The following is a 14,630-nucleotide window of genomic DNA, read 5'->3' as shown; positions in this document are numbered from 1 at the left end:
CTGCAAGGGCCCGGGAGAGTCGCCTCCCAAAGAAAGACACACCAATGCTGGGGTCCCTGAGCAGGGCCAACAGCCAAGCTTTCAGAAGAAACTGTGTGAGCACAGAGGTCACCGCTTCAGAAAAAGGGGACCGGATCTCCTGGATGCGATAGGCATTCTCTGAAGTCCAGGCATGAGATCTGAGGGGGGAAATGTCTGATGCGGCTCCTTGTCCGGGCCAGACACAGACAGCCCGTCATAGGCAGCTGCAGAGAAATGGGGCTCATGCTGTCGTGCAAGCTCAAGGCTGTGGGGCCTATCCTAGGCCTGTCCTAGGCGGGGCTGTGAGACCCACACCCTGGGACCTGGCACTATGAAAGCTGCTGACAGCCTTGGAAAGGGCCACCAAATGGTCATAGCCACTCAGCAGAGCAGAGATCAGGCAGAAGCACAAGCTAGCAGCAAGAAGAGAAGCGACACAGTAGATGGCATTTGAGTGATGATTGCTGAATGTTTCATGGCTGAGACAGTGAGACTGGAAACCACTTCTCTGTGCGGGTAAGCAGTGAGCGGCAAACCATACAGCATGCCTGACGTCTGAACTCACGTCTGTCGCATGCTTCACGCCTCACCACACGTCGCACTCCTCATGTCACACCATACACCTCACTGAATGCCTCACACCGCGCAGCACGTCTCGTCACCGCATGCCTGATGTCACACTGCAGGCCTCAGGGCGGCAGGGCCATATGTCTTACATCACACTGCATGCTTCACATCACATGCATGCCTCACGTCACATGCATGTCTCAAGTTGGTCAGACCACACGTCTCATGTCACATGCACATCTCTTGTCCCATGGGGGTTGTATGTCATGTCACAATGCATATCTTGCACTGTATCACTGTATCACTGTCATCCTGCTGTTGGTCGATTTACTCGAGCGGGCACCAGTAACGTCTCTATTGCACTCAGCCCTAAGATTTTAGCAGCCTCTCCTTACTCATCGTTCCCAACGATTGGAGGCTCTTTCAGGGTCAGGGGAATGAGACCTATAGTTATTATTTTTGGCATATCGAATAAGCCACAGGTAGCTTGCCAGGCTCTGTTGTGTGGGTGGGATACTCTTGGTAGCTTGCCGGGCTCTCCAAGAGGTATGCATATTTCTTTTACTGTATTTGGGATATGAATACACCATGGGGAGCTTGCAAGGCTCTCCCGTGTGGGGAATAGACTCTTGGTAGCTTGTCAGGTTCTCCAAGAGGGAGAACTAGGCTGTTAGATTTCTTGCACTACACAGAACTATATACCACAGGTCACAGAATTTATCACACCACATGTGGGCATACATCTTGTCAACCATGTCTCACATCTTCGTCTGCCGTGCTACCGTTGGTGTGAGTCTGCAGCGTCATCTCTTGCATATCTGGCAGATGCTCCCCATGACCATGGACCCTGGTGCTGCCCTGCCCTGCTCTCACCCCTGATGCTCCTGCTGAGGCAGGGGTGTGGCAGGGAGAATGGCTCCTGAGAGGAGCTCCATCTTCCCGGGCCTGGGCAGCTTCGAGGAAGCACAGGGAGGCTCTCAGTCCACCAATGGCCCTGTTGGTGGTGCTCCCCAAGTCCAGCCCCAGAGGTCAAGGTGTGCACTCACCACAGGCCTTCAAAGCAGAGCAGAGCGGGGCAGGCAGAGACCACCAGAGTCCCTTTCCAGACTCGGCCTGTCCCCAGAGCACCCAGGATGCCCAGCTGCCTCTCTGACTGCCAACGCCAAGCTGTCAAGCTTCAGTACGACTTCATACAACTTTGTCGTTTCCTTGGGGTCACTGGATTGCTTCTGGCCATAGCCAGTAGAGGAACTCAGCCTGGGGCTGCTCCTCCTCCGTCCGTCCACTTCACTCCTGGGGCGGCTCAGTCCTTATCTACGCTGTTGACTTCACAGAGGGGCAGACCTCGAAGGTTTAGATGTGCTGGAGAGCTCCTGAGAGATCTTTGCTATAAAAAGATGTTTCTTGCTTTTTTGTTTGTTTGTTTTTTATTTTTGGGTCACACCCAGCGATGCACAGGGGTCATTCCTGGCTCATGCACTCAGGAATTACTCCTGGCGGTGCTCAGGGGACCATATGGGATGCTGGGAATCGAACCCGGGTCTGCCGCGTGCAAAGCAAACGCCCTCCCCGCTGTGCTATCACTGCAGCCCAAGACGTTGCTTGTTTCTTCGGGAGGGGAGAAGGATGTCCCTTTTCCTGCCCTTTCATTTCTATTTGCGATTGTGGGATTAAAACGGGATTCTGTGTGTGACGGCAGCTACTTTGAGCCATGAGAAAACAGGGTGGGGACGGGAGAGGATGGAAGAACTCTGCCTGCGGAGGCTACGGTGACCTTGTTTGGCGATGAAGATGGGCGCTGGGCTCCTGACCTCTGAGGGCAGCGCCCAGCCGGGCACTCCTGGGTCCTGCGGTTTGGCTCCCCAGAGACCCTCGAAGGGCTCCGGTGCTGACACCTGCCCAGACAGCCTTCACCCCTCAGGGCCCCCGTGCCCCACCCCGCTCTGGCAGCAGGTGCCGAGGGTTGGGGTGCTCCGGAGCTGCCCTCCAGGGGCTGCCCGCGTCGGCCAGCGCCCGAGCGCCGTCCCCGGCGGCCGCCCCCTGGCGCGGCCACACCCCAGGCGCTCGGCCCGCGCCGTCTCCCGCCACAGGCCGCGACGCCGCGACGCGCCACGGCGCCGGTCAGCACGTCCACGCAGGCGGGGGAGGGCCGGGGGCCGGGGGCTGCCGGCTCCGCGCCCCACGGCGCGCGCGGCCCACGTGGGTGTGGACGGCCCGGAGGGACGGCGGCGCGCGGGCCTCCCCTCCCCCGCTCGGGGCTGGAGCGTCTCGGGGCGCGGCCCCCGGAGCCCGGCCGTCGAGGACCCGTCCCGGCCGCCGACCGCCGCGGCCGCGCGCGGCCCTCGGGCCCGGGGCGCGGGGCGGGGGCCGAGCGCGGGGCCGGGACTGGCGGCGGGGCCGGGGCTGACGGCGGGGCCGGGCGGGGGCGGCCGGCGGGCGGGGCGCGCGCCGGGCGGGGCGGGCGCCGATTGGCCGCGCGCCGCCACGTGACCGGCCCCTTATAGGGCGTGGCGCGGGCCCCGCGCCGGGTGCGGCGGCCGGGCCGGGCGCGTCGGTGCGGCTCCGGCGGCTCCGCGGCGGCGGCTCGAGCGCCTGGCGCGTCCCGAGCCCTCCCTGCCGGGGCGCCGGGCCGGGGGATGCGCGCGGCGCCCGCGAGCCATGGTCCGCTTCGGGGACGAGCTGGGCGGCCGCTATGGGGGCGCGGGCGGCGGGGAGCGGGCGCGGGGCGGCGGGGCCGGCGGGGCGGGCGGCCCGGGCCCCGGGGGGCTGCCGCCGGGCCAGCGGGTCCTCTACAAGCAGTCGATCGCGCAGCGCGCGCGGACCATGGCGCTCTACAACCCCATCCCGGTCAAGCAGAACTGCTTCACCGTCAACCGCTCGCTCTTCGTCTTCAGCGAGGACAACGTCGTCCGCAAATACGCCAAGCGCATCACCGAGTGGCCATATCCTGCCGGGGCGCGGGGCGCGGGCGCGGGCTGCGGGCGGGGCGCGCGCCCGCGTGGGCTCGGGCGGCGGCGCGTGTCTGCGCGGGGCGCCGCTGCCCGCGGGGTCGCCGCGCGGCCGCGGGTGGGGGCGGCGGCGCGGGCGCGCGGCCCGGCGCTGTCCGTGGTGCTGGCCGCCCGACGTGGACTGCGGAGGCCCCGCCTCGCGCGGCCGGGGGCCCGGGCGCTGCGGGCGGGGGTGGCCTCGGCGTGGCCCGGCCGCGCGGCTGCGGTGCCGCGCCCGCCGCCCGCCTCCGCGGCGCCTCGCGTCCGTCCTTAACCACGCACTCCGTTCGAGTACATGATCCTGGCCACCATCATCGCCAACTGCATCGTGCTGGCGCTGGAGCAGCACCTCCCGGAGGGCGACAAGACGCCCATGTCCGAGCGGCTGGTGAGCGGCCGGCGGGCGGAGGGCGGGGCGCGGGGGACCCCGGCCGCGCGCCCCGCGACCTCGCGGCGGGCTCGTGGACGGCTCCCCTCCCCGCGCCGGGGGCCGAGCGGCCTGCGGAGGTTGCCCCGTCTTCCCGAGAGCGGCGGCCCAGCCGGGGTCTGAGAACCTCAGGTCCGGCTGGGGTCCACAGATGCTCGTAGGGAGGAGTCGGGGTCTGCAGGGGCAGGGGCGGGGTCTGCCGGGGAGCAGCGGCAGGGGTGGAGTCTGCAGAGTGAGAGGGCAGGGGCGGGGCCTGCAGGGCGGGCAGGACCAGGGGCGGGGTCTGCAGGTGAGCCGGGATGGGGGCGGGGTCTGCAGGGTGAGCAGGGGTAAGGGGCGGGGTCTGCGGCGTGAGCAGGAGTAAGGGGCGGGGCCTGCAGCTTGCGCGGAGACAGGGGCGGGGCCTGCAGGGTGAGTAGGAATAAGGGGCGGGGTCTTCGGGGTGAGGGGTCACAGGGGCGGGGCCCGCAGGGTAAGGGGTCACGGGGCGGGGCCTGCAGGGGAGGGGAGGGGGCAACCCCTGGCTGAGGGTGGAGCCCTGAGGGGCGGAACTGGCTCCTCTGGGCAGTTGTGATCCTCGGCTCTGCTTGGAGCCCTTCCAGGTGAGGCTGCTCCTCGCAGGCTTGAATGTCTGCTACCCACTCCCCCTCTGCCTTGGCTCTCCGTGCCCCTCGTGCCCCTGGAGGCACTGTCCCCCTTCAAGTCAGCTGTCGGCAGAGGGGGCTCTGGAGGGGCAGAAGGGAGGGAACAGTTACTGGAAGCGGGGCCACGCCCTCGGCCCTTTTCCTGGACCTGGTGTGGTTTCCCGCCTGAGACAGACTCAGAGCAGGGGAGGGGAGTCTGCTCCCTCAGGTCTGCTGCCTCAGGTCCCCGAGGACGCGCTTCTCGGCGTGTTCCTCCCCACCCCCACACAAGGGATGGCCCTCTTCCCCTAACCCTGCCCTGAAGGAAGGAAGGGCAGACAGGGAAGGTGACAGGGAAGCAGGCAGGGATGCATATAGGCTGACAGGGAAACAGGCAGGGAAGCTAACAGAGAGGCTGACAAGGAAGCAGACAAGCTAACTGGGAAGGAGAGAGGGAAGCAAACAGGGAAACTTGACAAGAAAGCAGAGACTGATAGGGAAGTTGAAAGGGAAGATGGACGGCAGGGAAACAGAGAAGCAGATAGAGAAGCTGAAGAAAATCAGGCAGAGAACCCAACAGGAAGGCTGACAGGAAAAAAGAAAAACCAGGGAGGTTGGCAAGGAGGATAACAGGGACACAGACAGGGAGGCTGACAGAGAAGCAGGCAGGGAACCAGGTAGGGAGACTGACAGAAGCTGACAAGGAAGTAGGCAGGGAGGCTGACAGGGAGACGGTTGGGGAAGATGACAGAGGCTTGCAGAGAACCTGACAGGGAGACTTTCAGGGAAGATGACAGGGAGACCTGTGGAGAACCTGACAGGGAGACTGTTATGAAAGATGACAGGGAGGCTTGCAGAAAACCTGACAAGAAGACTGCCAGGGAAGATGACAGTGAGGCAGATAGGGAAGTTTGTAGAGTACCTGGCAGGCAGGTTGACAGGGAAACAGACAGGGAGACTGTCAGGGAACATGACAGGGAAACAGACAGGGAAACAGTGAAGTAGCTCGGGAGGCTGACAGGGAGGCTGACAGGAGACTGACAGGGAAACAGTCTGACAGGGGAGCTGATAGGGAAGATAACAAGGAAATAGACAGGGAAGAGGGAAGCAGCTGGGGAGGCTGACAAGGAAACAGGCAAAAAGGAGACAGGGATGCTTCTTTGGAGTACACTCAGTGATACCATGAGGGCCAGCAAGTGACTCGGGAGAGGGTCTGGGTCAGACCAAGTGAGCTGGAAGACCAGGTAGTGACATATGGAAGTCTACGAAGGGTATGAGGACAGAAAGCACCCCCATCAGGTGGACAGTGGTCTGGAGCCCACTTGCCTCTCTGCACCCCAGGTTTCTGCTGGTGGTGTGGGCAGCCTGATGCTGAATTTGGTGGGGGTATTGATTAGAGGTCAGAGCAGGAAGACACTGAGATTCTGGGGGCCTGGGGTTGTGACCTGTTCAGTTTTTTTTTTTTTTTTTTTGTCATTGTTGTTTTGTGGGAGTTTTTGGGCCACATCCAGCGGTGCTCAGGGTTCACTCCTGGTTCTGCACTCAGGGATCACTCCTGGTGGGCTCGGAGAACCATATGGTGTGTCAGGGATAGAACTCGGGTCCACCGTGTGTGAGGCAAGTGCCTTTTATGCTGTACTGTCTCTCCAGGCCTCGTGATCATGTTCAGAGGAAGTCTGGTGAGGCCCAGAGGTAGATGGTATGAGGGGTAGAGAGACTTTGCCCATGGGCAGGGCCAAGCCTGTCTCTCCCTGCTGGGTGATGGGCCTGAGCAGGCCTGCAGCTGCTGGCCACATTGGCCTTGCACACAGTCTTGCTGCTTTATGCCCTGATGGTCCGGGACGGGAGTCTGTGCTGGGTTTGGGCCCGTGGGCTCAGGGTTGCTGGGGTTGGCCAGGAGCTTGCTGGTTCAGGCCCTAGATGGGTTCTCGGCACATGCTGTGGTGGTTCAGGCACATGCTGCTGTGATGAGGAGCAGGCTGCGCTGGGGTGCCTCCAAGCCTCCATCACAGGTGTTCCCCGACCCACCCACCCACCAGCTTTTCCCATAGCTTTAGCAGGAACCCTTGGTTTGGACCCAGCCTTCTTCCACCCCTGGTTGCCCATTTTGCCTCCCTGACCCAGGCCAAGGGGCTGGGTCTGGTCCCTTGAGCAGGTCTCTGTGAAGGACCCTTTCCTGAGAGAGGGGTGGGTGAGGGGGGGACAGCTGTTCCTCAGGCAGCCCCTCCTACTACACGAGACCAGGAGGGTGACCTGCCATGAGTCAGCAGTATGGACCTTGTCAGGGGAGCCGGGCAGCATCTGCTCAGCTCAGGCCCTTGGCACTGAGGATGGCCATCTGCTCCCCTCAGCCTTCCCCACACCCCACCTGCTCTGGCCCTGGGCCCCACTGCACCGAAGCTTCCTCTGCCGTGCCCCTTGTTCGACCCTCTCCCTCTGCCGAGTAGCCGAGAGCTGGGTCCTGCCCTGCCGGGGCCCAGAGGACCAGTGTCCTCTCCACCTGCACCTTCCTTCCTCCAAGCATCCTGCTGTACCTCCCCAGGGTTCTAGGCTGCAAGAAACGCCTTGCAGGGCTGAGAGGTCTGTTGAGGTCTGCTGCACTGAGGCTCGTCCAGGCACCTTGCACCTGCTCTCCCCTCACAGAGCTCCGCCTGAATCCTGCCTGTCTCCGGGCCTCAGTCTCTGGCCTGGGAACGGCTCCTATGTGTCCAGCTCAGGGTGTGCAAAGGGAACCCATTCAGGGTAGGGAGCATGTGCGGATGCTGCTGGTCCTATAGATGCTGATCCCAGCAGTAGTGCAGTGGCAGGCTGCATAGCCAGGCCCCTGCCCCTGTGCTCGTGGCCACTGCGGTCACCTGCCCTCCTCCCACAGGACGACACAGAGCCCTACTTCATCGGTATCTTCTGCTTTGAGGCGGGCATCAAGATCATCGCGCTGGGCTTCGTGTTCCACAAGGGCTCCTACCTGCGTAACGGCTGGAACGTCATGGACTTCGTGGTGGTGCTCACAGGGTAGGCGCCCTCCCACCATGCTGCTGTGCCCGGGACACTCTTGGCTTCACCTGGAGGCCAGACTCCAGGAATGGGCCCCGTGCAGGCGTCCTGGCGGCAGTGACCTCCACAGGCCCTCGAGTCCCTCAGCCAGCTGAGCTCTCCGGGCGCAGGAGGGCAGCTGGGAGTATGGGCAGAGCTCTCCACACCCTGCCTGGCTCTGCCTCCCGGGGGACACAGGGTCCTGGGTGGGGTTTTCTGGGGAATAGGTTCTACAGAAGCTTCTGGCATCACTTGGCTCCCTGGGCCAGGGCCAGCAATGTTCCTTCCTGGGCCTGTGTCCCCCAGGGCTCAGCCGTGAGGGGACCCTCGGGGCCCTGCTCAGCCTTCAACCCAGGGAGGGTGCATGACTGAGCTCTTGTGCTGGGCCTGGAGAGCAGCGCAGTGGGTGAGGTGGCCCTCAGGCATCTGCTCCCCTGTCTCCTGTGGCCTGGCCTTGCCGGGTCTCTCCCTGGGGTGTGGCTAGACCGAGCCTCTTTGTTCTGTCTGACCTGTTGCACCACAGACCCTCGTGTTTCTGGCTGCTGCTGTCTTCTGAGGGGTCAGGGGCCCCATCTCAGAGCTCCCTGGGTGGCTGTGCCAAGGGTGGGCTTCAGGAAGACCCTGAATCCCGGGACGAGTTCATGGGGTGCTGTGGCCCAGCCTGTCCTCTAGGCTGCAGGGCACTCCTGCTGTCCAGAGCCACTCGGTGTGGGGGAGGGAGGTGCCCTTTCTGTTTACATGTCTCTCCCTGTGGGGACAGCTCCCTGAGTGCCAGCGTGGCGGCTTATTTTTCAGGGACTCCCCGGAGCCCGGCTAGGGCGTGCCCCAGGAGGGGGCAGGGAGTGTCTCCTGAATTAAGTGGCCTCCTGCCTGTCGAGGCCACCTGGAAACGGGCAGTTTTTTTCTAGGGGTTGGGGGCAGGGTCTCACATATGCAAGCCTGATGCCCTTCCTCTGAGCCGTAGCCCTAAGGCCATGGGGTTCTGGGGTTCCCAAAGGCCAGGCTGTGCTCTCTCTGACTTCGTGAGCATCCCCTGGGCCTCTGTCTCCCTCTCCTCGGCTCTGCTGGGCTCTGCTGCTTCTCTTCCTCTTCCTGCCTCATGCTGTGTCCGTGTGACTGTCTCAGGACTTGGCCTGGGGTGGGCTGGTGCATCCTGTCCCAAGCCCCTCCTGGGCGACCTCAGCCTCAGAGAGGCCCGGGGGGCAGGACTGGGTGATGGGTCCCTGCGAGGGGTTCTGCTGCTCCAGCTTGCGGCACACAGGGACTGATGAACTGTGTGTGCTTATACCTGTGCCTGTGTGCGTGCATCTGTGGCATGGTGTAGACACACAGGTGCACACACATAACCAAGTGCATGTATGCACAGCACATGTGGGTATGGTGGATACACATGTTCACACACATGTACTTGCGCATATGCGCCTGTGTGGTGGACAGAGGGAGGCCCTGGTCTGCTTGGGGATGAGTGAGTGCCTTCCCTTGGGGCCGCGGGAAGAACCCACCCAACCCTCCTCTGCCAGCTCCTGTCCTAGCCTTGGCTGGTATGTTATTGCTCGTTACTTTGTTGTTTTAATTAGGGGTTGCTAATTGGTGCTCGAAGGGCTGGAGGCCCACAGGGGCTGGAGGGTCTGGGGTGCTCTGACTGGGGAGGCCCTGTTGCCTGGCAAAGCCCAAGTTGTCCCCAGGGGCCCGCTGGGGTCCCTTCTGCTTCTGTGGCTGGGAGATGGATGGGAGGGTGGCCCCTCCCCCAGCCCCGTGGAGGCAGGTGGGCAGCACGGACCCTTCTGGAGACAACTGGTCTGGGGCTCCTTGTTTGCTCCTCCCTCCTGTGTGTCTGTCTCCAGCTTGAGCTGCCCTCAGATGTCCCTCTCTCTCTGCTGTGGCCTCTCACCAGGGCTGCGGGAGATTCTTGGAGCCGAGCATCTGCTGTGAGCAGAGCCCTGCGAGCTGGGCTGCGTCTGGGCACTCGGTCTCTGGCCCATGTTGTTCCCCTTTTCCCTGGGCCCTTCTCAGCTCTGACCTGGTGCTGGTGCAGGTGGGCGCTCCAGAGGGATGGGCTTCATTTCCTCACGTGGGAAGGGTGGGGACTAGAGAATGATGATCCAGTGACTTCAAGACAGAAAGGCATGAGCCTTCAAGAGGTCTGGGGAGAGGCCATCCTGGATGGGTCAGCTGCAGGACACAGCTGTGCCATGGACGTGAGGGCCTGAAGCCAGAGGAGATGCTGCCCAGGGCTGAGCCAGATCCCCAGGTTCATTGGTTTGCAGCAACCACCATGTGTGTGGGGTGCATGCGTGTGTGTGTGTGTGTTGTATGTGTGTGGGAGTGTGTGGGAGTGTGTGTGTGCGTGCGTCCATGTGGCAGGAGCAAGAAGGTTCTTTGGGGTTTGGAGCCATGGTATAGTGAGTAGGGGATTTGTCTTTCATGTGGCCAACCCAGGTTCAATCTCTGGCACACTATGTGGTCTCCAGAGCCCAAAGGAGGGATTCCTGGGTGCAGAGCCAGGAGAAAGCCATGAGCAACCCAGGATGTGACCCCCCAAACAAAGCTAAAAGTCAAAACAAACACAAAAATAAAGTGCCCTGATTGGGGGGAGGTGATGAGAGTCAGAGGGTGCCCTGGGTGGGGTGAGAGTCAGAGGGAGTCCGAGGGTGCCCCTGGGTAGGGTGAGAGTCAGAGGGTGCCCTGGATGGGGTGAGAGTCAGAGGGAGTCAGAGGGTGCCCCTGGGTAGGGTGAGAGTCAGAGGGTGCCCTGGATGGGGTGAGAGTCAGAGGGAGTCAGAGGGTGCCCTGGGTGGGGTGAGAGTCAGAGGGTGCCCTGGATGGGGTGAGAGTCAGAGGGAGTCAGAGGGTGCCCTGGGTGGGGTGAGAGTCAGAGGGTGCCCTGGATGTGGGAGATGGTACTGGAGGATCTTCTTGGTCTTCTCTGAACAGAAATTGGAGGTGGGGGAGTGTTTTCTGGACATCAGACACAGGGTGAGAGCATTTTGAATCCTGCACCCTGCAGCTGAGGGTGAGGGTTGTTGGGAGCTGTCTTCAGGGAGTTTTGTAGAGGACAGGCAGGCAGCTAGCTAGGCTGATGATTGGGTGGTGAGCACTGAGCGAGAGCAGGACAGCGTTTTGGAGTAGGGCTCAGGGGGCCTGTCACCCAGATCCAGCAGCCCAGGAACCTGGTGGTGGGTGAGTGCCTTTGGTTGCAGCACACAGGTCCTTCTTGTGTCTGGTCCCCACTGAACTCAGGAAATTGGTCTGAGATAAGCTGTGGGAGGAAGAGAAGTCGGTGTCCAAGGACATTGAATGTGGGAGAATAAAGATACAGGGGGTGTGACAGTGAGAACGAGTGTGAGTGAGCGTGAGCCAGTGGGAGTGAGTCAGTGAGAGAACAAGAGTGTGAGTGAGTGTGATTGAGAGTATGAGGAGTATGAGTGAATGAGATTGAGTGTGAGTTTGAGTGTGAGAGAGGCGTGAGTAGATGAGAGTGTATGAGTAGGGAGAGAGTGAGTCAGTGAGTGGTGCCTTTTGTCCACATCCAGCCCCTCTTTGACTCTGCAAGTTTGACTACCCCCTCACACCCTCTGGAGGCTCATGTGACCTGTTACTGCTAGGGACACACCACGGAGTGGGCACTTTCTAGGGAGATTGCAGGGATGAAGTTTGTCCTTTCTCTGGGGCTGGAGGGTGCAGGGGTGTCGGATTAGGAGGAAGGCCCGCTGGGGGATGCTGAGTGGCTGAGCTGAGTGGGTGCCACCACGGCCCCCCAGGTGGGTGAGGGGCGAGATCCGGACTATGGCTGCAGGACCCCTGGTCACTGCCTGCTCATCCTGCGATGCCTTAGGGCCTGGGACCTTCCTGAGGCTGTCCTGTGTGCCTCGGGGACAGCTGGGAAGTGTGTCCCAGAGCAGGCCTGGGCTCCGTGGGGACCTTCTCACCACAGCTCTCGTCTTGCCCCAGATCAACCTGGGCTTCTCTCCAGGATGGTAATTAGAGCTCAGTGTTCCCCTCTGGGGCATCTGAGGAGCCAGGGAGTGCAGTGGCCCTGCCCAGGGAGCTAGCCAGGCTGGGCCCCCAGTCGTGTGGAGGTACTGCCTCCTGTCCGGCTGGCCATGTGGTGCTGGGAGCCGGCAGAGGAGTGACTGGAGGGGAGGAGAGCCAGGCTCAGGAGGGACCCCTGTGGGGGGCCGAGCAGAGTGGATGCCAGGGTGCTGTGCCCTCAGCTGTTGTGCCCCAGTCAGCACTGGGGTGTGATGTATGAGTGACCAGTGTCCCTGTATTCACATTGCCGACCAGCATGTGCCACGTGTGGGCAGTGAACTGTGTCACATCCAGCTCCAAGCCACACCTGAGAAAATTCCTTCCTGAGGCTGTGCTCCTGTGGGCAGTGGGTGGCGGGCTTCGCCCTGTCCTGGCCAGGGGCACTGTGACCCAGAAGTAGGTGACGGTCTGTCCTACCTGTGTCTGGGATGGTGCGGAGGAGGCTGCAGGCCCTCATCTCTGGGGTCTGAGGGTGAGTCAGGGTGAATCCTACCAGGCGGCTGCATGGAGGGAGACTGGCCCCCTTGAGCTGTGGGCCATTTACTTCACACCCCTGTATCCTCCAGGATGGGCTGGGATAGGGCAGCTGCTCTCAACGCTTTGCTCAGCCCAGCGTCTCCCACTGTGCCCACTCTGGGCCCATGGTGAGGAAACAGCAGTGCCAGAGTAGTGTGGAACTTAAGCTCTCGGTGGGCACTCCTGGGAATCACCCCTCCTCTGTCCGCTTCTCTCCTCTCCTGCCTCTGCTGCTCTGGAGGTGGGGACCTAGATTCAGGCCTGCCTGCACTGTCTGCAGGAAGAGGCGTCTTTTCTTGCTCTGGAGCTGGTGCTCGTGGTCAGGCTCAGCTGTGTCCAGCTGGGACATTAGGCTCCATGTGCCAGGCTGTTTCTGAGACTCTGAAAGCTTGCTGGACCCACTCTCCTGAGTGTGGTAGGGAGGAGAATAAGAGCTGAGGGAGGAAGGACTGTCTCGGAGCAGGGCCCTGTGTAGCACACCCAGCTGGCTGCTGTGGAAGGAGGGTGCAGGGGTGGGGTGGGGCGGTGCTTTTGATGATCTGGTCATTCTCTTGCCTATGGATCGCTGCTCCTGGCACTGTGCTCTCCAGGGCTGTGGGGCTGGGCCAGGCGATCAGTTCTGCACTCATCAGTCTGACTGTTCCTGGGCCCTGCATCTGCCAGTGCTGTACAGGCTTGCAGGTCCCATCTTTGGGGCTCCTGTGCCAGGCCCGCGTGGTGCAGCGTATGCAAGGGGTCAGAGAGCTGTCCCCTGAGCTGAGGGTGAGTAGACTGAGGAGGTGGCCAGTGAGAGGCATATCCAGGGGTACCCTGGAATGGTGTTACAGGGACAGGTATGAGTGCAGCCTAGGGGCCTTGGTCAGGCCCACGTAAGGGTGGGGGGGCAGTGAGAGGAACACAGCCTGGTCAGGGCCTGGGTCAGACTGAGGCATATGGGTCCTCGTCCTGTGGTCAGCTTGGCCACCGCAAGGCTAGTGGGAAATGCGCTGTCTAGTTCAGTGTTCTGGCTCAGGCTGGTGTGCCGTGGCCAGTCATCAGCAGTGCTGCCTTGCACGGAGCCCACGTGTACACACATCTCTACCTGATGTCTCAGTTGGCTTTGTGGGGGCCCGTTTCTCTGCCTTGACAGAACACAGGGTGGGGGAGACCAGAGCACAGGCCTGTGTGTCTTAGTTCAGAGATGCTGAGGAGATGGAGGCCAGGGTGCCAAGGGCTGGATCTGGTGGTCGTGCTGTGTGTACTGAATCTGGTGGTGGATTTGGTGACTGGATCTAGTGATTTGATGCGATGAGCTAGATTTGGTGGTTGGATCTGCTGATCTAGATCTGTTGGGTAGATCGGGTGCATTCACTTCCTGCTTCTTGCTTTCCTCACGGGGCCTCTGTGCAGAGTCAGATCTCAGGCCATTCCTCTTGTTCTCCTGAATAACAATCCTGTCCGAGTAGCGCCCAAGGCCCACAGTGGGGAGCAGAGGTGGCAAGGCGGGGTGGGTCCAGCCTCCTCCCTGCAACTCAAACCTGCCAGGCAGGTGACCTGCCAGGTGTTTGCCCTGCCCCCCGTGTGGTGCAGACCCCTCAGTATAGCTGGGCTCAACTCTGGAGAGGGGAACAGGAGGGCCTGCACTAGCCGGTTGCCGGAAGGTTCCTGTGTTCTGGCTACTGTCCTAGGGCTTGCCCTGACCCTCAGCAGGCTGACCCTCCACCTTCGTCCCCTCCCTGTTGCCCAGAAACCACCTGATCATCTCTCTCCATGTGTCCTCCCCGGAATCTGCACTATGGGTATGGGGTCATAGCTCTGGGGTTGCCGTGTTGTTGAGTCTGTCTGGAGACTGAGCCGAGGATTGCAGAGAAGGAGCTGCTCTGGGTAGAAGGGCCAGGTCCAGGCTCTGAAACATTCTGAGCAGAGCGGAGTGCCTGCCAGCGTTGTTCCTGTCCTGCTGCCTGGTGCAGGCTCGTCTGGCTTGTAGCTTGCTGTTCTCGTGACTGGGAGTCACACAGGTAGCTGTATTGTTGGCACACGTGTGCCTGTGGTGCCCTGGGGATCTCGCCTGTGGCTCAGGGGTCAGATCAGGCACTTGTGGGGATCGAGTGCACAGCCTCGCTCCTCTAAGACGACCACCCACTGCTCTCCATGCACCCACAGGCTTCCAATGGTCAGGAACTGTCCCCTCCTCCAGGTGGCTGCTGAGTCCCACTGGGTGGTTCCCAGAAGCTGCTCTCCCTGGGCCTTGCTGGGTGCACTGTGAGCGCTGCGTTCGCTCAGCCCTTCGGGGGGCAGGGGAGATGTCTTCGTGCTCTCCTATATGGCTCATGTCCATCTGGGCAAACCATCCACACAGCTGTCGGGCACTCATTCTGCTGAATTGTTTGAAAATCACAATTGCAGATCAGTGGCTTGTGATTTTCTCTCCCTTTCTTTCTTTTT

The 14,630-nt window shown here is 61.6% G+C and overlaps 1 protein-coding gene across 7 annotated transcripts in view; it reads left to right on the top strand.

Moving 5' to 3' along the window:
- The first annotated feature begins 3,130 nt into the window (after positions 1–3,130).
- CACNA1B (calcium voltage-gated channel subunit alpha1 B) overlaps positions 3,131–14,630 on the top strand; it is a 176,099-nt gene continuing 164,599 nt past the window's right edge. For all 7 annotated transcript variants that reach the window (XM_055144303.1, XM_055144288.1, XM_055144268.1 and 4 more), the window contains exons 1-3: positions 3,131–3,530; positions 3,858–3,963; positions 7,498–7,637. In XM_055144303.1, coding sequence (XP_055000278.1) covers positions 3,247–3,530; positions 3,858–3,963; positions 7,498–7,637 — 530 coding nt within the window. In that variant the 5' untranslated portion in view covers positions 3,131–3,246. The remainder of the gene's footprint in view (positions 3,531–3,857; positions 3,964–7,497; positions 7,638–14,630) is intronic.

Source organism: Sorex araneus, chromosome 1, assembly GCF_027595985.1.
Source record: "Sorex araneus isolate mSorAra2 chromosome 1, mSorAra2.pri, whole genome shotgun sequence".
NCBI classification, from domain to species: Eukaryota; Metazoa; Chordata; class Mammalia; order Eulipotyphla; family Soricidae; genus Sorex; species Sorex araneus.
This window is presented reverse-complemented; position numbering and strand designations above follow the sequence as displayed.